Below are 21,138 nucleotides of genomic sequence, written 5' to 3'. Positions count from 1 at the left end.
AGCAGGAATAGCAGGGATGAGGGAGAGAAGGAAAGAAGGTAACACAAGACAAAAATAATAATAAAAAATGGGAATGAAGGGTGGGAGAAAAAAAAAGAGGAGAATGCAAAAAGCAGGGAGTAAAATAAAAAGAAAAACAATGTCAAATACAGGAATCTTACAAATTAATCATTATACCATTAAAGGTTAAAAAAAGTAAAAAATGAGGTGTCAACATTTTAGTAGAGCAACAGAAGAGACAGCTGTAGACTGCTAACCTTCGACAAAAGAGACTTAAATGGGTTTAGGACACTACAGACAACATTGTTAGTGGAAAACATATGTCTAGCATAATGATCTTTTTGTTTGTTTGTTTTTGGTGAAGAAGTCAGTGAACATTATGGCCCTGCTATTTTAATGTACATCCATTGAGACAGGGATTCCAGGTCTGCCATTTCACTACTAAAAGAAGTTTGTATGCGATGTCCTCTGGAAATCAAAAGTAAGCTCTCTTTTTGGAAAAAAAAATTAGTACAAAACAGAGAAAGATACTTACACCTTGTTTCATACAGATTAACCTCCTCCTAGAGTAAAATGAAATCAAGGCTTCGTGCACAACCTAATTACTAGAAGACCTCAACTAAATGCAGTAACGTCACAGTTCAATAATTCTTCATTCTTAGTCTATTTGCCACGATAAACAGTGTAAAAAGTATAAAGAACAGTAAAATTAAAAACCAATAAAACCCCACCAATTCTCCACCACGACTGATAATGCAGCAACGAGACAAAACACAGTGGTGACCAGTCCTAAGCTGCTACTGTCATGTGGAGCATCTAACACCAGATGGCTGCAGCGGGACTTGCCCTACAACTTGTGAAAATAAACAGCTCTGAGAGCACTGGTGTCCCATATCCCTCTCATTAAACTTCTGAATTCCAGCAAAGATAAAGACTACAGGAAGTTGCCACAGAAGCATCTTAAAACAGGTTTATTTTGGATGCAGGGGAAGATGAAGCGTTTTAAAAACTAGGATGGATCTGCTCATTACCTTGCTGCCCCAAAACAGAAATACAACTGATAATCCAGGTTGAATACTGCAGTGGAACTGCAAGAAAGCAGGAGAATTGCTGAAATCCATCAGTTCTATAATTCATTCCTGTGACTATACTGCAGGTCCAAAGAGGAGTTTTGAGAGTACCAGAGCCTCATATGGCTTTTAACTAAGGAAGGGCTTGAGAAACAGCAGTTGAAGTCTCAGCAATCGTCCTTCTGTGGCCAGCTGCAGCTGAGATACTCTAAAAGTGCTTCAAAAGAAGCAGAGTCTAGCCAAGACCAGAGTGACTGACTCAATTTGTCTGTGCACATTTATTTTGCAAGACAGAGCGAGCAAGCATCTATAATGCTGGTAACAGGAAAAAAACAACATGACTTCTTTTGTATCTGATACTTACTAAGGACATGCTAGGTAGTGTTCAAGGAAATAGAACAGGCCAAACATCACTTTCCATCTGAAAATGGGTACATTATAAGTCATATCCCTTGGACTAAGTATGTCCATGCATAGGCAGTGAACCATCCCTGGTCCGTGCAAACCTCTGCAACATGCCAGGGTTTTATTCTCTAGGAAAACACTGCAGGTCAAAACTGCATGGAAGACTACCCCAACAAGTCAGCAGTAGGGATGACCATATGCCAGCACCCAGCCTGTACCTAATTTCCACTGAAGTCAAAGGCCAAGCTGCATGCTCTCCCCTGCTTCCCTCCCCAGAGCTAAAATCCACAAACTAGGCAAATAGAAGTCCTAAGAATTTAAAAATAACTGTTGTTCTAGGTTTTGTTTTGTTTTGCTATCTAAGCATGTGGCCTCAATATTTACTATGAGTCTACTACTGCTCCAGTGATGCTCAGAAATGGAATTTTTGATGTGCACTTAACAATTTCACATAGACAAGCACAGAAGCTGGAGCTGTGAAAAGAACTTCACGGCATGACTCATAGTAAAGGTGGGAAAACACAGAACCTGAGGGAACTCACCCAAAGCTGCACTACATTGCTAAGTGTGAATCATACCTCTGATAAAGCACATGCTCTCCTGTTGCACTCTTTGCAGAGCTATCCCTTATTACTTTTAATATGGAAGATCCTCAAAAAGTGTGATCTATCACTAAGTAAAACGAAACGTTAACTTTAAGCCTTAAATTTAATAGCAAAGTTCCCTTTGCTAGACAGTGAGGAAAGGATTCACTCCATATAACCTCAGTCATCAAAGACGAAAGTGCACAGTGTAAGGTAGGAAGTATCTCCTGATGGTGACGAATCCCTTTCCAAGATGGGCACCTGAGACAGGCTGAATGAAACTCTCTCTTGAAGAATTTCTTTGATTCTACTGACTATAGATGGATATTGGATAACTCACTTAACCTTGCCATCTCACTTAGAGGTGACATAAAAGAAGGAAGATGAATCCTGCTCTCCTGCTCTAGCTTGGACATATTTGTTAGTGCATTTTTGGGGTTAACTAAGGAAAAGGAACAACTTCTAGAAGTTTTTCCTCAACTGAAATTGAGTAGCAGGCTGAAAAAAACGAAAATATTTATTTCAAGTGTTTAAATGGAAATTCGTTTAAATCCTAGACAACTATCTGTACTGTTGTAAGAAACAGACTACTTTTCATATCTATTTTTCTCTCTCTCTCTCTCATGCTAAGATGCTAGTTAATGAGAATTAAAATACGCTGGATGCAATCTTCTTTTCATCTCAGAAATTCCTGGACCATTATCTGTGACTATACAGCCATAAAAGGTCAGATAATAATGGTATTTAAGTGCCTAAAGACAGAGAGAATTATTTATTTTCAAAAGCATACCTTTAAAAATCTAGTCCAAAATGAGTACATCAAAACAAACATAGTAAACTTGCTCTAAATTTGAGAGGAAATGAATACAAATGACAATGCATTACTCTGTCAGTGATCTTAATCCTGAAATTAAGATCATTTGGTAGACTAAGGCTCTTTTGTACCAAAGGGATTATCACAATGTTTTCCTTTTTAAAGTAATCTTTAATAAAAGGTCAAATTCTGCTATGAAGTTTTTATATACACACACACAGACACATACACATACATGTACATACACACCCCCCTCTTCTTTTTGGAGGGGGGAACAACAGTAAAAGCTTTTAGGTAAAATCAGGATACCTTTCCTTTGAAATATGCGAGTCTTAAATTTGTCTAAAAGATTGGAAATTAAGTGAAGAAGGTATCAAAGGTCACATCGAAATTGCATTAGAGGCAGCCTACAGAGAAGAAAGACTGGATAGGCTTTTTGCTGGTAAGGGTCAATGGCTGAATATTGAGATATGTTTAGAAAGGTGATTAGTAGATACACATTTTAGAAAGACCGTAGAATAGGCTGGATCACACTTATCCCTGTGGAAGATGGTGTTCCAGGAACAACACGCTGATCTCATGGATAACAGAACTTGGAATAAAAAAAGGCAGATGCTATTGACTCAAACATCTTTAGAATTATTTTTATGCAGTGTGCAGAATCCACAAATCACGAGCCATTTTTGGAACATATTGGAGACAACGCTAATTTCAGGAACATCGTTGATCAAGGATTAAAATTCCTCAGCGCAGAAAACAGAATAGCCCACAAGCTATTCTGGAATATCACTAACCATAAACTTCCAGACAGTTTGGGAAGAGCATTCAGTTTAATTTAGTATCCAGTCTTTGGCATTGTCTACTACCAGATGCTTCAAAGGATACAATCCTGTATCTTTATATTCTCTATCAAAACGACATGTTTTGCAGTGATGCTTGTAAGTAACATCTTTAGTAATTTTTCACACCCCTTTAAAACTTGCCAAACTACCCTCAGCCAAAAAGTATTCCACTTGGAAGAGTAACGTTACTAAATACAGCCTGTTCTGAAATGGCTTTTCTTCATTCCAGCCACACCACTCTTTAGACAGTGTATGGCTTTTAGTTTGTCCTACGGACCGAGATGCAACATCTTAGTAGAACGCAATGAAGCCTGACACTAAGCTATGTGATCAGCCAGGCTGATCACCTCACTCAAGGCTCTCATTCTGTGCTGTTCTTAAATTCATAGTCAGTATCATTAACAATATTCCTTCAGGGAGTTAGCCACTTTTACAGTCTGATTCAATAACTCTTTCAAGAATTTCTGTAAAGAACCATCTAAGAAGCAAGTTTCAGCTAAAGAGCTAACACAATCAAAAGGCAGATATACACTGTGAAGCAAAAACTCACTCTAACTCCGTGCTAATTAGGACTTGAGTTTCTCTGAGTGTTTTCAGCTTTCCAGCATATTTGTAGTGGGTTGACCCAGACAGCAGCTAAGTACCCACCCAGCCACTGGCTCACTCCCCTCCCAGCGTGACAGGGGAAAGCACAGGAAGACCAAAAGTGAGAAAACCCATGGGCCAAGATGAAGATAGTTTAATGAGTGAAGGAAAGAGAAAAATACCCCAAGTGATGCAAAAGCAAGCAATCACCATCTCCCAGAAGCAGAATGATGCCCAGCAGTCTCTGAGCAATGGCTACTTTGGAAGACCAAGCCCCTCTTTTTTAATGCTGAGCATTACATTATATAGTATGGGATATCCCATGTCAGCCTGGGACAGTTTTCCTGGCTGTGTCCCCTCCCAACCTCTTGCTCACCCCCAGCCTGCTCACTGGGGTCAGCGGGTTGGTGGTGCAGTGGGCAGAGTGAGAAATGGGGAAAGCCTTGATGCTGCGCAGCATTGTTCAGCAATAGCTAAACTGCTGCTGTGTTATCAACACTGTTTCAGTCACAAATCCAAACCACAGCTCCGTATGAACTGCTATGAAAAAAGTTAACTCCATCCCAGACAGACCCAGTACAATATTACTTCCCATGAGGCATACTTGGTCATTGAACCTGGCTTACTTCTCCTTAATGTCATTCCCTGGTTTTATTATTTGTCCTGAACAAATTACTTCTCTCATAAATGAAACAGCCACCACAAACAGTCCAGAGATCACTGCAAGTCTGAAATAGAGATTTTCATTAGTGGCAAGCAAACTTCTGCGGGTAATTTGTCCTTGTTATCTACAGCATCCTTCATGCCTGGCCCCTCCACGGACCAGAGGCCAGAGAAGTTCAGTTATTTTTCAGAAGTAGCTCCACCACAGCTGCTGGGGGGAGCTGAGGGGATCCATCCTGATCTATTGTGAAAGTCCAAGCAGTATGGAGAAAGAAACAGAGGCCTGTATTCTTACAAAGAAACATTCAGTAGAAGAGATTTCAAAACCTCAGTCAGTACTTTTTGTATCAAATCCATGACAGAAATATGGGGGAAGATGCTGCTTGAGTTCATAGATGTTTCTAACCTACAAGATGTATTTTTCTCTCAAGACTATTAAGTTTTATTAGGGTAAAACTGTTTTGAAGGATTCAAGTGCTGCTTTTGAGACTACAGGAGATTTTCTTAAACTTTTATTCCTGGAGAGTATGTATGGCAGCAATTACAGAATGTCAAACTAAAGAACTTTACCTCTGGGACACAGAATGACTTTTAACCCTCCTCAGATCTGCCTTGTCATATGTTTGATAACAATAATTAAAGTCACCCTGGGGTGAAGGGGTAGTCTGCTGGTATTCAGAGAGAAAGCAAGCAGTACTGGAGATATGGCATACCTTCTGTATTCATACTCTGGTAACATGCTGAACTACAACGTCACTTTTAGCCAAGGTCTGATGAAAGCCAGGATTCTTTAGTGATGTTGAACAGGACAAGAGGCTAAAGCAGGCATAACACACAGACATATTGGTGTCTGTTGAACCCATAATCTGTATTTGTCACATTTTTTTTTGATAAAATAAAAAGTCTTTACATTTACAATCAGGAAAAGAATAGCAAATGCCTTATTTGCAGTGTCACTAAGATCTGTTCTGGCTTCCACACCTAAGTAATTATGCATGTTACATGCATGAGAAATCCTTTCATGTAAACTAGGGGTAACTGCCAGATTTGAAATGTAGGATGCACCATATAGAATACAGGCAAGTTCCACCTGGGTGACAGTGACTTTGAAGAGGTTAGAGAGATGGTAGGTGACCACATCAATACAGAACTTCCCAGCCAATGCAGCTGCCAATGCAGAAGATGATTCTTGTATTATTTAAAAAGATTATTAAGTCAGAAATCATATTATATCTGAGTAGGACACCTGTGGCACTATTACAGGAATAATACGTGAAGTTCTGATACCAGGTTTGGAAGGACAGAAAGAGATCAGGAGTCATAAACATGAGACACAGATCAGGAAAGCACGTCTTAAGGTACTTTATCTATTTATCAAAGACTAAGACGTGTAGTAGAGTCATGACAGAAATGAGATTCTTTATTCTAGATTAGAAGAATGTAATAAAATAAAAAATGGCTGAATCTAATGCCAGATAAATTTAAACTAGAAACAAGGCAAAATTAATTAAAAATTGAACACCTCATAAAAAAGCAAGTTAACTTTCATCACTTGAAGCCTTGAAAGATAAAATTATATACTGTAGATCAGCCTAAACCTACTTCCTTGGTGTAGTTATCATTGGGTGAAAACCTAGAGGTTATTCAGAAATTCAGACTAGATAGCTACAGTGCTCCATCTGTCCTTAAAATCATGACTCAATAAAGATTCTTGGAGAATGCAAGTTAAATCCTATATTATCCCTGGGTACTTTCTTCTGACTAGTGGATCAAAACAGAATGGAAGAGATGTACCAAAATAATTTTCCATTGTAAGCAATAAAATGTATGCAGAAAATACGTATATCTAGCTAATTAGGTAATGGCTGGAATTATAAACAGAAGGAATCCATTTTGTAAGATACTAAAGTAAGCACTTGGAAACTGTATTTTACATTACATGACTAAATACTATTTTTGGAGTACAGAGTACAGAGTCACTACTATGTGCCTGTCTGAATTACCATATTCATGGGCAGAATAAATGCTATGATTGCAACATGAGAGGGATGAATAGTTGACAAAGTAACAGAAATTTACTAGCTGTATATGCAAGAACATTAAGTACCACATGCATTTCCTTAGTATGTCTACAACCAAGCAGTCAAAAGAAATATAATGAATGCTTCTTACTGGAAACCATTTTCTTAAACCAACTTTGAGATTAGGGCGTGAAAAATCTTACCTGCAAACATATTGCCAGGTTAACTCTACAGCCAAGTGATGTGCTCACAGCCCGTGGATGGAGACCAAGATCTTTAAACAATTTCGAAAATGACTGAGTAAGAGCTATCCGAGGTCGTTCTTCAGCCACTACTACACATGTGCGTACACGTGAAAGGTCCAATCCCCTTGCCTAAAAAGAAGTTAAAATGTAACAAAGGCCACAAATTGGAAGATTTAATGAAAAACAGTTAGTAGCACTTAAGCGCATTATGTAGATATTATGATTCAAGAGGAATAGTGGAATGGAGGCTAAGATGCCAGTATAATTTCCATCTTCCCTGGAGGCTGGATGGCCAGATGACAGTCTAATAGCTGTAGAAGAGCAGACATACTTGCTTGTCATCTCAACATTAGCATGTAGGAAGAGATGGGTATGCTAATTCTGAAGGGAGGGAATGCTACTTCCCAATGTTAATTCAGAAAGCCAGTGAATAATAGCGAACAGGAAGCAGTCTCTAGCCGTGGAAAAACCGATTAGGAAATTATTAAGCGAGGATAAGAAGGGCTGGAAACATCATAAATATCCCTATCCCAAGATCTAACTTATTTCAGTAGCATACTGGAAATTCTGTATTTCAGAAATGCAACTGGCTACATGGCGTTCAATTCTGGGGAAAAAACCCAGAAAATACATCCCCCCCAACACAATGAAGTCAATCCAGTTAAAACAATACAGCACTTCTAAGTAAGTGATTATTTAACTACAGGGGCCAAAACCAAACTAGTACTTCAAATAATCAGGGAATTCATAAAATATAATACATAATATAATACTCCTTGGGCCTCTTGGACGTTTACACCTCTGTTTTCCAACACTTGCCTATCAACACAGATCAGAAAGCTTAGGTAAATACAAGCCTTTCCTTGATGTTTAAAAGCCTTGTGATCTGAAAGAGAATGACTGCTATTCATATATAGCCTTTGGCAAGGATTAACACAGGTTCTGTGGAAGTTGCCCTGGCCCTCTGATGATGTTCTCCTTGCTGCACACATTTAACACAGCCGTTCATGGCAGGGAAGGCTCTCAAATACCAGCGTGCAGACAACAGGTTGTGCACGACTGCAGAATTACTCACCTTCAGCGACTCTGTTTGCGAACCGAGTCCCTTAGTACAAAGCTCCATGACCGAATAGGAACAAAAAGTGTCTCTCACTTTGTACTGACTCACTGCAAGAAGCCACAGAGCGGGATTGGTCTCCAGTTCTGAGGGAGGAATCAAAATAGACTGGTGTCCTGAATAAACGCTGTAAAGATACAAGATTCATTAATGCACACTAATGCTTCTGTCCGCAGATGTTTACAAGGTACGGGGTACTAGAATATAAAGTTTATCACAGCACTGGATGAACCATGTAATGTCTTACAGTGCTCTGGAAGTCCAGTAGTTTAACATGAAGTTTAACTCTAGTTTTTGCTATACCTTCAGAGTCTATAAGGAATCATGAGGAATGAGGGCAGAACATGCTCCTAAAATACTAATTTATTCAAAATGTCTGTGGACTTTGCTGTTAGAACTGTACTGAAGAGAGCAAAATAGCTTGGTTATTAATGGTGCTAATAAACAGTATTATAGTATCAACAAAAATTATGTGTTGCTGACAAATAATTAAGATTGAGTAATTACCATTTTAAGATACCTTGATTAAAAGAGCACTTGATTGCTTAATATGGAAATAACCTCTCTCCTGCTGAGGTAAGCATGAGGCTTGCAACCATTTTCAACGGAGTAAGTCTGGCCCCAATTTAACAATCCTTGTGGCTTTAAATTTCTTCTGTGAAAGTTTTATGAACTTTTAAACCCCAAATATACTACATCTCTTGTTTACTGCATACCCAGTGAGCATAACTATTGAGAAAAGACATTGATCAGGGTCCCTGAAGGAAACAATTATGTCAGAGCTAATTTCTCTGGTACCCAAGATTCCCCCAAAGGGAAAAAAATATTCCCAATTTGATGTCTTTATTTCCCATGAGTCCTATGTTGTTCACTCATCTCAGACAGGCAGATTTATCATCAGTTTTACAGTCCCCTCACATCTGAATTTGTGATTTGTAGATATTTCAAATTGGAATGGTCATAGCATAAAACCCCCAAATCATAGAAGTTCTGAGAAAGGACCATAAAGCCCCAGAGATTTATGATGCACATGAGAGAAATTCATTCGTGGCTTGAAAACTTGAAATGCCAGCTTGGTAGAGTAAAGCTGACATTTTCAAACCCAAGTGTCCAAGGTAAGACATGAAATGGAACTTTATTTTCAGGAATATCAGCATATCTGTAATGTTTGACATTAGGAAGAAGATACACACCTTTGCAATTCCTGAAGATGGGCTGCTCACACTGCTTCCCTCCTTGGTAAGTGAGTGCACCTACCCCCCACAAACCCAGATGAGAGTGCTTTCAAGAGCTGTGCAATTTAGAACAAGGTCTGTGTGACCCAGATGTCTTTACTTGGTATGATAAAGGCATAAAAGGTGTACAAGTCCAGCCAGAATGGCAGTTAATAATTCAAATAGTTTAAGTCTCTGCTGGAGTATGAGCCAGGATATGTCATGGAATATGTACGAACTACAGTTCAAATAATTTCATTTATCGTACAGTAAAAATTTTATCTTTGACTTCTTGTCCACATTTACGCCACTCTTGATGATTCATGACCAGTGACTTGCCATGAAGCGATGTGTTCTCAGATACGGTTGACATAATGACTACAGCACAGGGCAGTCAGATGAAGCATTATGCTTTTATGTTGCTTTTATGGAACCAGAATAAAGTATGACTGAACCTTGAGCATGTGCTTCATAAACATGTGAAAAGAGATGTTGGCAAAGTTACCCAAGCCTGGAAGCAGTATGCCCTGAGTTCAAGTGACAGATCAAACTCAGCTAGGGAGTAGTAACAGTTTTTACTATAAATATTACTTCACTTTTTCTTTCTCAGCCAATTCTATTAAGTTTTTCAGAGAAGATCAAAAGGTCTTAGTTCTTGGCAAATTTAAGGTTAGGGTCCCTCAAACAATCAAGGTATGTGATCTGTCTGGTAAACACATAATTGTTACAAACAAGTAGCTGTAGCCACTTGAGTAAGAACCTGGGATGGGCTCCAATCTGTACAAAGACCGTATACAGAGATTCAGCATCAAACTCTTCCCCCCCATCCCTGAACTCCTCTAGTTGATGCAAGCAACACCAGGAGAAAAAAAACATCTGCACAATAATAAACAAGCTGCCACGGGGTCAAATGTGGGAGAATTGTTACTCAGAACCACATTAAATCCCTTAATTGCCACTTATTGAACTGGGCAGAACATCCCAAAATAAAAACAGAATCGAAAGAACAAACTTCATTGCTGTACTGAAAAGTGCCCACACAAACTCCACAGTAATAAGGGAGGAAAAGGCTGCATTGCGTTCAGTAGAAGAATAGAAAATTGATTCCAAGTGCATTTTACCAGGAAATAGTCCAAAATGGTGGAATCTGGGAATACAAGTTTACAGCAAAGACAAATCTTTTCCCCCTCAGCAACACTAATGAGTGGGGGTGAACTGTCCCCCTTTCTTGATCAAGTTATGTTGGACAAGTAAGAAAGATACTTGTGTTTGCTCTAACCTCCTACCCACAGCCATGAAGCAAAGTATGAGGATTTAGATATAAAACAACCCCATCTTCTCCAGACTGAGGGAAATAAACACTCTTATGATCAGACCTTGACTAAAAAAATCACTCTGATTAGACAGAAATAAATGAAGATGTTGCTAGTACCTTTTCTGAGTTTTCTAATCCCTCAGAAATACTGAGGAGTTCAGAATTAAACTGCAGAGCAGCAGGAAATACCTAACAGGAAGGAAACTTTCTGTGGTGCAGAACCTCAGACACGTGCTGCTCTTGTCTACAGTACGTAAACCTACAGAAAGATGATACCATGCATGGAAACTTGATGACCAACACAGGCTTTGCCTACCGAGCTGTGCTTTAATAACCCTTGCATATCATCTGATTTGCTAGAGCAGTTGGTGGAGCTAGGAGAAGAACTACAAAGACATATTTCTAGGGTGAATGTGCCAGTTCCACAGCTGAAGTGGTTTATGCAGCACCTGGCCACCACAATGTCACTCATAACTTGGCTCACCTCCCCGAATCAATCTCAGAAACATTATGCAGGTTTTGTGAATCACTCCAAGCAACAACACGTGCCTGGTAGCCACATATCCTTGCAAATTTGCAGACTTCATACTTCCATGTTAACCCCTGAGAAGCTGTATGTCACCAATATTTTGGTGGAGAGAAGCTGAGGGAAAAAAAAGATAACTCCCTTGTACAGTCAGTTGAAACATTTCTACCACTTCAGTGGTTTTAAATCACTATGAGATGTTAAGAGGGTATTTGCTTAATATGGATGCCAACAACCAAGCAGAGGACCACGTGCTTGAACACACTGCAGTTGTGGAAGGCTGCTTTGGATAAAGCTAGATACGGTCCCAAACCTATAGGAATGTCTGTCAGTGCTGCCTCCATGTAATTCTAAGTACGGTAGAGATGTTTGGTAGCTACATCTAGGTATGGTACATTCTAGATATGGTAGAGTTAATCCTGAAACTGAGGCACTGAACAAATAAGACAGTTCCATCTCACCTTGAAACACAATAGTCACCAAGGGATGGTTAAGCTGTCAGCCTTGCTATTCTCATACTGGAAGCAACAAAATCGTGGTGAACACTGTGGCGTCAGGGGTATCAGGTGGGATATTAGGAAAAGTTGGGGGTTTAAATAGAAATTGCAGAAGCTAGAATTACTGTCCTGAAATCGCAACAATATAAGACAATTGGAGTAGGCGTAAGAATTTAGTTATATAAATACTGGGAAGGAACTGAAGCAAGATTGCTTTTTTCCACTGCTGTAGAAATCTGTTGTAACAAAAGTAACTCTGTCTCTGATATAATTCTTATAAGAGGAGTAAACACAGTGCATAACTGCAGAGACTATCTGACATACCTGGACATCTGTTTATCAGTCTCCACCATTTTCATAAAATGCAAAAAGAGTAGGCAAAAAAGAAGACAAAAAAGGAGAGTGACTACAGAGCATCCCTGCATCATCTTGTCACAATGACTTTTGGGATGCAGTCGCAGAGTGAAATGCAGTGGTAGCTGAGGTAGAAGATCACCTTTTAGAAATGCTGTCTTCCTTTAGGTGACTGCAAAGCAATCTGGGGAAAAAGAAGTATTCACGTGATGGACAAAGCCTTAGACTGTGTCTGTAAGTGAAGAGCCTTGTCTGCCTGCACTAAGCAAGGGCTGCCCAAGGACAGGAATACTCCAGTTAAATGCACCAGGATGTAATTTTGGTATGAAGGTGCCATCTGATCACAACACCGGTTCCACTGCCTGGCAGGCTTTTTTGGCAGCACGCGGAGATGCCTGGAAGGACATCTTGGCACTTAACTGATCCACTGAATCAAAGATTTACCCCATGTTGTGCTGAGGCAGATTAACAGTAACGTCTGAGGTTTTATCAGAGCTCCAGAAATTTCAGCAGGGCAATAAATCCTGACAAATGGTAACTAGAATTTGCAATTGCATTCTGGCAGGCTACTGACCTGCCACTGCCCTTACTTCTGGTGTCCTTCTCAGGTGATATGAGCTGCTTTTGCACTTAACTGCAGGACGCAAGTAGTTATTACTGAGTCTTATAAGTATATGCATTTAGTTTCTGCATTTCCCCAGGGAGGTAGTGGAGTCATCGTCCCTGGAGGTATTCAAAAAACGTTTAGATGTGGTACTTCAAGACATGGTTTAGTGGACATGGTGGCATCAGGTACACGGTTGGACTTGATGATCTTTGAGGTCTCTTCCAACCATAATGATTCTATGATTCTATGATTCTGCAGATGATATTTGGCATTTGGTGATGAGGGGCAGGTAAGGGAACTGGGCATTTGGTAGAGCCTGAAATAATTGATTGCCATCCCATAATTCAAAGTCTGTGAAAAGAGCCTGCATGCTGAGGGAACCTGAACAGAACTGTGCAAAAGCCTTCACAATCATCTGGACCAGAGCTTGTAGGAAGGACAGTACAGGCCACAGAGGAGAGTGTTTGGGCATATGTCTGACCTAGGCTCACAAGACTCGGGCCAAAATTAAATCTTCAGTTCTCCCACAGACCCACTATGTGCACAAAAAAGGGGCTTTTGGAGAACAAGTAAAGGACCTCACACCACCTGCAGAGTCCAAAGATGCTCAGCTGGCATACAGTGAACTAACAGCATGACCCTACATGGTAAGCAGATAAGCGATCAGTGCTGGAGGGACAGAGATATCTCACAAAGAAGTTTAACTAATGTATAGCAAAAGGTACCATTGCGTAGGGCACGCAGCTTTCCCCAGAAACAAAAAGATCACACCCATAAATCTTGATAGGCTTCTGGTGCTGAGAATAGGTCCAGTCTTTACAACTTCCACATCAGAGTTCTGGGAGCTGGTGAGAGCGGTGCCATAATCCAGCACTTTGCTGTAACTCAGGCTCTGGTGTTGGTTCCCCAATGAGATACCTGTAAGTCTTTGGTTAACACTGAAACGTCAGTATTTTGTTCCTGTTGGGAACAGCTGGGACGGTGCTGTCTGCCCAGAACAAGAGACAGAGGTTAACTTGAACTTCTTGTTACTGACGTGTCTTCAAAAGGCTTTAACCTCCGCCTCTCAGACGCATTTCAGCAATCTCTGAGCCTCACAAGGGAAGCTTTCTAATGTGGCTCCAGGTTGCTCCTGGGCGCTTCTGAACTGATGTGTAACTTCTCATTGGGAAGCGTGTTGTTGACTGATCCTGAGCACAAACAGATCACCCAACAGCACCAGGAGTGGGAATCATACACTTGGTGGAACCTGGAGTGCTCAGAGCCATTTCAACACAAAGTCCCTTTATCTAAACACTTAAAGAAGGTGAGCAAGTTTTAAAAATTTGGCCACTGCGTCTATATTGTATGGAAGAAAAAAGAGAGATGGCCACCTTGCCCTGCACAGAGAACACAGCCTGAGGTTAACTGAAGGATGCAGATGGCAGCGCCGTTTTTGTTGGCACTGGCATTAGAGACATCTTAAGGCAGGCAGAGACTAAATGCATTGGGCTCAGTTCATTACAGCACAGTTTGTACTTACAAGCCATTGCTCAGACTCGAGCACTGTCTTAGGACCGCCTCTCCTGCCTCAGTTACTCCCCCATGTAGGGGTAGGTCTACAGAGCCGGTGGAGTTAGTCTGTCAACCCATAGCAGAACTCGCATATCAAGGTAACTCAGGCCTTTCAGCTGCCCTTGAACCTTCTAGACTTGAGGCAGGTTTAACAAACCTATTCTAATGTGGAAGAAATGCAAATTGCCTCTTCCACAAATTGCCAGTGGCTAAAGACTTCACAGGGAAATAGGCAGTGTGCTGGCAGACCCACCTTTACATTCCTCCTGCCCCAGTTATGCACTTTGCAAAACACATGAGAGATAGCCATGTTCATATCCTTCACTTCCAATGTCAGAATTACCATTTTCTGATGTGGCATTTAGGCTTCTTTATGCAGTCTTGCCTTTAATTTGCTACAAATGGCCTGGAAATTGGGTGAAATGCTCATGCCTGCCAGATATCTTCAAGTTAGCCTAAAAAAACTAACAATAATTAATGAGTCCTAGCAGGCTTAAGTTTTCTAAAATGCAGTTCTTGTGTTAATGCTGCAATTCCTTGCTTACTTCTTGCACAGTTCGACCTGTTTGGTTAATAAGAAACCTTGCAGTCTCTTGCTGCAGAAGCTACCCAGCAGCACCACTGGGGACTTCAGCTTGTGGCTATGGAAGCCACAGAGACAGCAGAAGCAGGACAGGAGAAAGCTACTTCACTGCACCTTACCTGGAAAGCCTTCCCAGGACCATTTTACAGCATTCACGTTACTTATTATATGACCACTGTGGGCTGGAAAATTCAGTTCCTCTGGTCCAGTCCAAGTCTTACTGACTTGGAACTATTACAATCTCAGTTTCTGACAATACATATAGAATTTATTTAAAATTATTAACGTATTTAATTTTAATTTGAGCAAGGACAATTTTATCTTCCACTAGTAAAACTAGAACTGCAATATGGGTTGGCTTAGCTGGGCTAAAATGGAGGGAAAATTCTGATCTTATTGTATCACTCAGCAACTATCAATAAAGTAAATCCTTACTAACAAACTGTGGAATGTTCTATCCTGCCCCACAGTGAGCAGCATTAAGATAGGGACATCTTAATTTCAGGAAGCATTTTTGAATAACGGGATTTAGTATTGAATTTTTTTACATTGAAGGACACTTCTAATTTTTTTTTTCTTTCAGAGAACGTAATACAACACAAGTCAGAATACTAGGATCATCCTCTCAGAACGGATAAATAAGATTATTAAAAACACCAAAATAATGTATTCTTTTATTGAGTCATTAGTAAGAACCTGTTAAAATTAGGAAGTTTGGGGTTTGTGAACTCACATGGGGCTGATGGCTGCCGCCACACCCAAGACGTGTTGTTCAATGACAAAGGTTCCAAGGAAACCCTGCTGGAGCATGCAGCCAGTTTAGAGGGAATGTGGTAAATACCTTTTTTTAAAAAAAATGTATTGCTCTGCTTTGCAAGGTTTCTTTTCTTTATTATTTTATACCCTTTAGGCCATAAAATAATAAATTTTTTAAAAATAAAAACTTTGCAAAACTATGCAATATATTCCAAACTTACCAAAGGGCTGGCTCCATGCTCCAGCAGCTTTCCTAAGTAGCTTTGACCTCACAAAATGGGGCATTCTGGGGCACCGCAGTGGAGCAGGCCAGCACAACGTCTAAGCACCTACAACGGGGATAAAAGGTTAGTTTTTCTTTCATTCCTTAGTCAATGCCTCCTTTGGTCTAGTTAATAAAGGGATTAAAATGTACTTGTCATTTTAACTGCACCCAGAACAGGAGGTTGCTTTCTCTTCCTGCTGGGGTCCTAAAACAAAGAGTTCCTATTTAACTCTCAAAACACCCTACCTGATAAAAAATTGAAGATCTAATTTCATTTCTATATGCCATCAGAAGTATTAATTTAGTTAATGGGAGTGGTGACAGACAATTGTAACTTTACAGTAGAATCCTCTGAGGTAGAAATCTGGGATGTAAAATGTTGGGGAGGATTTGGGTATGCTAAACTACAAAGAGCAAAATAGAAACTTGTGAAGTTTTAAGTTATGAAGAGTAAGGGTCTAATAATATCCAGGATGTATTTTTTGCTATCACATCAAATAATAAAAAAACTCATTTCTAAAATAGTAATGAAATGGAAATTAGGTTTGTAAGTGGAATTAATGAAGCTGTATCTGATGTCAACTTTCTCTAAATGACAGTCACAATTCAAGCAGCCTGCAATTTTTCTGGTTTTATAGGAACAGGAGATCAGTGGCAAAGAAGAGACTGACACGACGGTTCATAAGATTAGAGTGTTGCTGGCCTGATCTCAGTTCCTTTAACTCCCTTGTTTCCCTTCTCTTCTTTGAAAATGCTATAAAATTTTCTGTTCCTTCTATAAGCTACAGAGGGGCACAGACCTTGATTGCTTTCTCCCAAAGGCTTGCTGCCTTATTCATTTGCCAGTCATAAACAATCTTCTCCTCCTAAAAGGCTGAATACCATCAGTACTGGGAAGGACCTAAGGGTAGCAAATGCTTATTATTTGTTGCAAATATGGTTCTGGAAGAAACAAAAATTTCTATATTCGGGAGAGTCATGGGCACCACAAATTACTTGGGGTTTGGACCAGTCAACATTTATCTGTATTTTACGGCTCTATTATGATGTTGCATAGAAGTTATTCCTGGATGCTCCATGTCCCAACATTATCCCATACAATAATACACTCCTTAGCTGAACTCTTGCGTGGTGCTCTACAGTCCTTCCCTGGGCTCACTGAATGCACCATGGCAGATTTGGCTGAGCCCCCAGCAGAGCTACAGCCTAACCATGTTGACACCAGGGCATGCTGGAACATGTAAATCTAGATAAGAAATATTCAACTGTCTTAAAAAATCAACATTTAAAAAATCTAACTTAAATAGAGTGATTTAATTAAAATCTCAACATTTCTAAAACATTTTCTGAGGTTTTTTGCAGTCTCAATATTTTTATTTTTGTGTTGGGGAAATAAGACATTGAAAAAAAATGATTTTTTGAAACAAAGAAATCTCTAATCCTTATATAAAACCTGAAATAGTATTAGGGCAGGTACAGTTTAAATCAAGAAAGACTGATAAAGAATGAATAAGATAATACTGTTAATCTTTGGTCCCTTTAATAATTAATAACAAATATTTTAAAAGGGCAACAAAACATGTCAGTAGTCTACTTTTAAATAAACAGTAATTGCTGAAAACAAATTATTGCAGTTGTTATCAAACAATGGATCCTTCAGGTATGTAGTAAATTGGTAAAAAGCTTGTCCAGAGTATTTTTATTGCCCTAGATTATCTTCATTTTAGTAACTAAAAATAGCAGTACTGCTAACACTAAAGAAGTTTCTATGATGGCAGCAAAGATGTTGGACTATGGTTACTCTAAAATGTCTTCATAAAAATGTGCTCCATTAACACTCCCATAGCTCTGTCCTGTTGCCTCAGCATCAACCCAGCTAACTTAAAAAAACAAAAAGAAAGAAAAAAATCAATGGAACTGCTTTCAGTGCTGAACTGTAACTTCCCTGGAGTATAGAGATTGACAGAATTGTTAAATTTCTAAATTTATTGACAAAAAAAGCTGATTCACATCTCACTAGAAATGTTTTTTTTCTGATAGCTTTGCTACTGCCATAGAAGTATCCTTCTGCAAGAAACCACACTTCCATGTCTCTGCAAAAATCACATCCATATGTCCCACAAATGAGGAAGTCCCTGATATCTACTCGTGCTTTCAGATTAGAGAATGAAAAAGAGGACACCAGGAAACCACTTCCTTAAGGTAATATTGGTAGAATGCTGCCTTCATCAAATGAAACCAGCCAGACCCTGCAGACATAGCAGTAAAACAGCAGGAGGTCAATAAGCAGCTGTACTGATGCTCTGCACTCGTAAGTCTACGTACCTACGGCCATGTCTCGCTCAAACAAAGCATACAGCACTCTCCATACAGCTTCTAGCAATTCCAGTTGCCTATGTCAGTCCCAGAGGTACTGTCTGTTCTTCCCATCCTTTTACGACTCACATCATCCCGTTTGTTGTGTTATAGTACAATGGAAATGGGATTTCAAACGGTTGAGGAGAAACCTCACCTGCAGAGGCACCAGAGGACAAACCCAAGTCCACAATAGGGGTCCAAGCAGATAGCGACTTCTCTGGAGGGATAAAGCTCACACTGCAGCTTAATAGAACGACAAAAGGCACTAGTGGCTGCATGAGACATCTGAAAGACAACAGCAAAGTAATTAAAATGATCAACTATGTCATTTGGAAGGCTCATTCCCAAACTGTGCCAAGTGCTTAAATCAGTTACAGGGTAAAGAACACAAATAAATATTGACTTTGTGCTCAGTGTAAACACACATGTAATTCATATCTAAGAAAACATAATTTTCCTTCAAGAGGGCATCCAAATAACAGTGAAAGGGGAGGGTAGACAGAATGAATGATAAGTTTGAAGTGATTTAGGGAGAAAGCTGTGAGTTGTATAAAGATGTGCTCCAAGCTGTATGCAAAGCTAATGATAACAAGGTAAACTTTCTGGAAGAACAAAGGAATGAATAATTGCAGGATCTGAATGAAGTATTTTATTGATCATCAGTCACATATTTCTAAGTACATATTTCTTAATACAATAAATAAAAAATGCCAATGCACTTTTTTTAAACTGAAGAGGATTTTGCATGCAAAATGGTACTAAGGTTCTAATCATTCAGCAATAAAGATCCTCAATAAACTTAGTAAAGGTCCTGTAAAATGTCTTCTTCTTACCTAGCTCCTAATTGAGAAATAGGTTCTTAAAATCTTAATAAGAAAGCACTCAGAGATAAAACAAGCAGAAAGTAGAAACGAAAAACCCGATTTAAAGGAAATTCTTCTGATTTTTTTTTTTCTAGTATTAGGATGTTTCCCACACTCACCCATCCTGACTTAGAAGTTCTAACTACAGTGGGAACAGAATTACATCTTTTAATCTTTGTCCTCTCTGTTAATAATAAGAAAGATACCCATGTTAGAAATACAGCCTGGGTAGGATTTAACTCGTCTAACCTTTGATCTCTGCCACATACTGAGCTAGTTGCCTTATATACTGTTAGAGTCAATGGAGTGGAGCAGGCAGGTGGAAGGTAAAATTTATTTGATCTTAAGGTAAACAGGGGAATAAAGCTCCAGAAGTGACTTTTTCTCCACTACCAATGAGAGCCATAACTGAGGTTGGACATGTTCCAAGTGATGCAAAAGGACCTGCTCAAAACAGGGGGTCAGTGATCATCTGCCATTTGCAGAGATTAATTCTACTCTAGCTGAATCAAGACCCCTTTTCACACAGGATTAAACTGAACTCTATAGGTCCAGAACTGATGTTATTCTGTGAATTCTTACACCATACTGGGTGCAAGCTATTGAAAAAGTCGAGAGCAATCGTAAGCGGAATCTACTGCTTCCATAGTGATTGCAAAACATTTATCAACTTTTCAGAAGCCACCTAAGTTGTGTAGCCTTTTTTTTAACTTAGCACCACTGCATTATGAATATAAGCCTTGTAGCCTCTTGTGATCCTTTTATAATTAATTAATCATTAGTGATGATCTAGTAGATGGTAACTGTTTACATAAACCTGCTGAGTCAGTGACCTGGACCCAGGCATCAGAAGCTAATCAAGAATTCCTTGACAGATTCATCTGGATTTCCCTTTAGTCACATTAGGAAAAGGTTCGTTGACCTGCCCTGCCTTTGACTAGCTTTGAAGCTCTCCAAATACTGACTTTGCATAGTCAGTAGTCATTTCTGCAAGTCTGATAAGGTGGAATTCAGACCTGATTTAATACAGATGACTGCATCTGAAACAATCATTTAAGGCTTCCTTTAGAAGAAACGAAGACTTATGTGACATTCAACCCATTAAAAAATAGATGTTTCAGATAAGTCAGATAAATTAATAGCTACTATGAAGAAAATTAACTCTATCCCAGCCAAAACCTGCACTAAAAGTCCCTTCTTCTCTCTATTAATTATTGAGGAGCCCAATGACCAGTCCACATCTGTAGATATTGTAGCTATTTAAAGTTAGATGAAATGAATCTTCCAGGAGTGTCCAATATGCGACCATCAGTCAGCTCAGCCATTTAACCATCAGTCAATGTCAGGCTGGTCACTTCACTGCACTGTGCTTCAAATTCTCCATCTGAAAACTGGGAAAATGATGCTTTCTTTGTTTATAAAGTATGCTGACAGCTTCTGAAAATAGACGGATGATGCCAAAGAGCATGAGGAATTCAATATAGGCTCTAAGTGTGATATGTCAGCAGAGGTTGCCGAAGTAATCATAATCCTTGGATATGCAACAGATAGGAGTAAGGACGTAACAGGTAAGAATAAGAGAGTGATTTGACCTCTGCCCGTGTGTTGGTGAAACCAACACTGGAATATGTAAGTTAGCAGCTAGGTAAAACAGTTTCGATGAATTGTGGCTAGAAGGTCGGAGAAAATGGCAGAATAGAGATTTAAAGAGCTCAAGATGCCTGAGCTTATCAAACAAATCCATCAATTAATTTTTTGCTGCTTACTCTAGTATTGTACCAGGTGAATATACCAGTAGTTCCCCTAATTGCATGAAGAAGAAAATATTGAAAAAAGTTTCTATCACCAAAAATCAAGAGGAGTTACAAATCAGGAGCAATGTACCACCTGCCAGCCAGGA

General features: G+C 39.4%; 1 protein-coding gene across 1 annotated transcript in view; it reads right to left on the bottom strand.

Annotated features, from left to right (window-relative positions):
- The window catches only part of LOC104163433 (disco-interacting protein 2 homolog C), a gene marked incomplete at its 3' end in the record, with an annotated part of 135,094 nt that overhangs the window by 20,269 nt on the left and 93,687 nt on the right, over positions 1 to 21,138 (bottom strand). The window contains exons 28-30 of the mRNA XM_009702442.1: positions 18,530 to 18,660; positions 8,305 to 8,473; positions 7,188 to 7,358 (exon numbers count right to left, since the gene is read on the bottom strand). Of these exons, the coding sequence (XP_009700744.1) occupies positions 7,188 to 7,358; positions 8,305 to 8,473; positions 18,530 to 18,660 (471 nt within the window). The remainder of the gene's footprint in view (positions 1 to 7,187; positions 7,359 to 8,304; positions 8,474 to 18,529; positions 18,661 to 21,138) is intronic.

This window comes from Cariama cristata, unplaced genomic scaffold, assembly GCF_000690535.1.
Source record: "Cariama cristata isolate BGI_N322 unplaced genomic scaffold, ASM69053v1 scaffold10666, whole genome shotgun sequence".
Classification (NCBI taxonomy): domain Eukaryota; kingdom Metazoa; phylum Chordata; class Aves; order Cariamiformes; family Cariamidae; genus Cariama; species Cariama cristata.
Note: the sequence above shows the minus strand (reverse complement) of the source record. Positions and strands in the feature narration are given on the sequence as shown.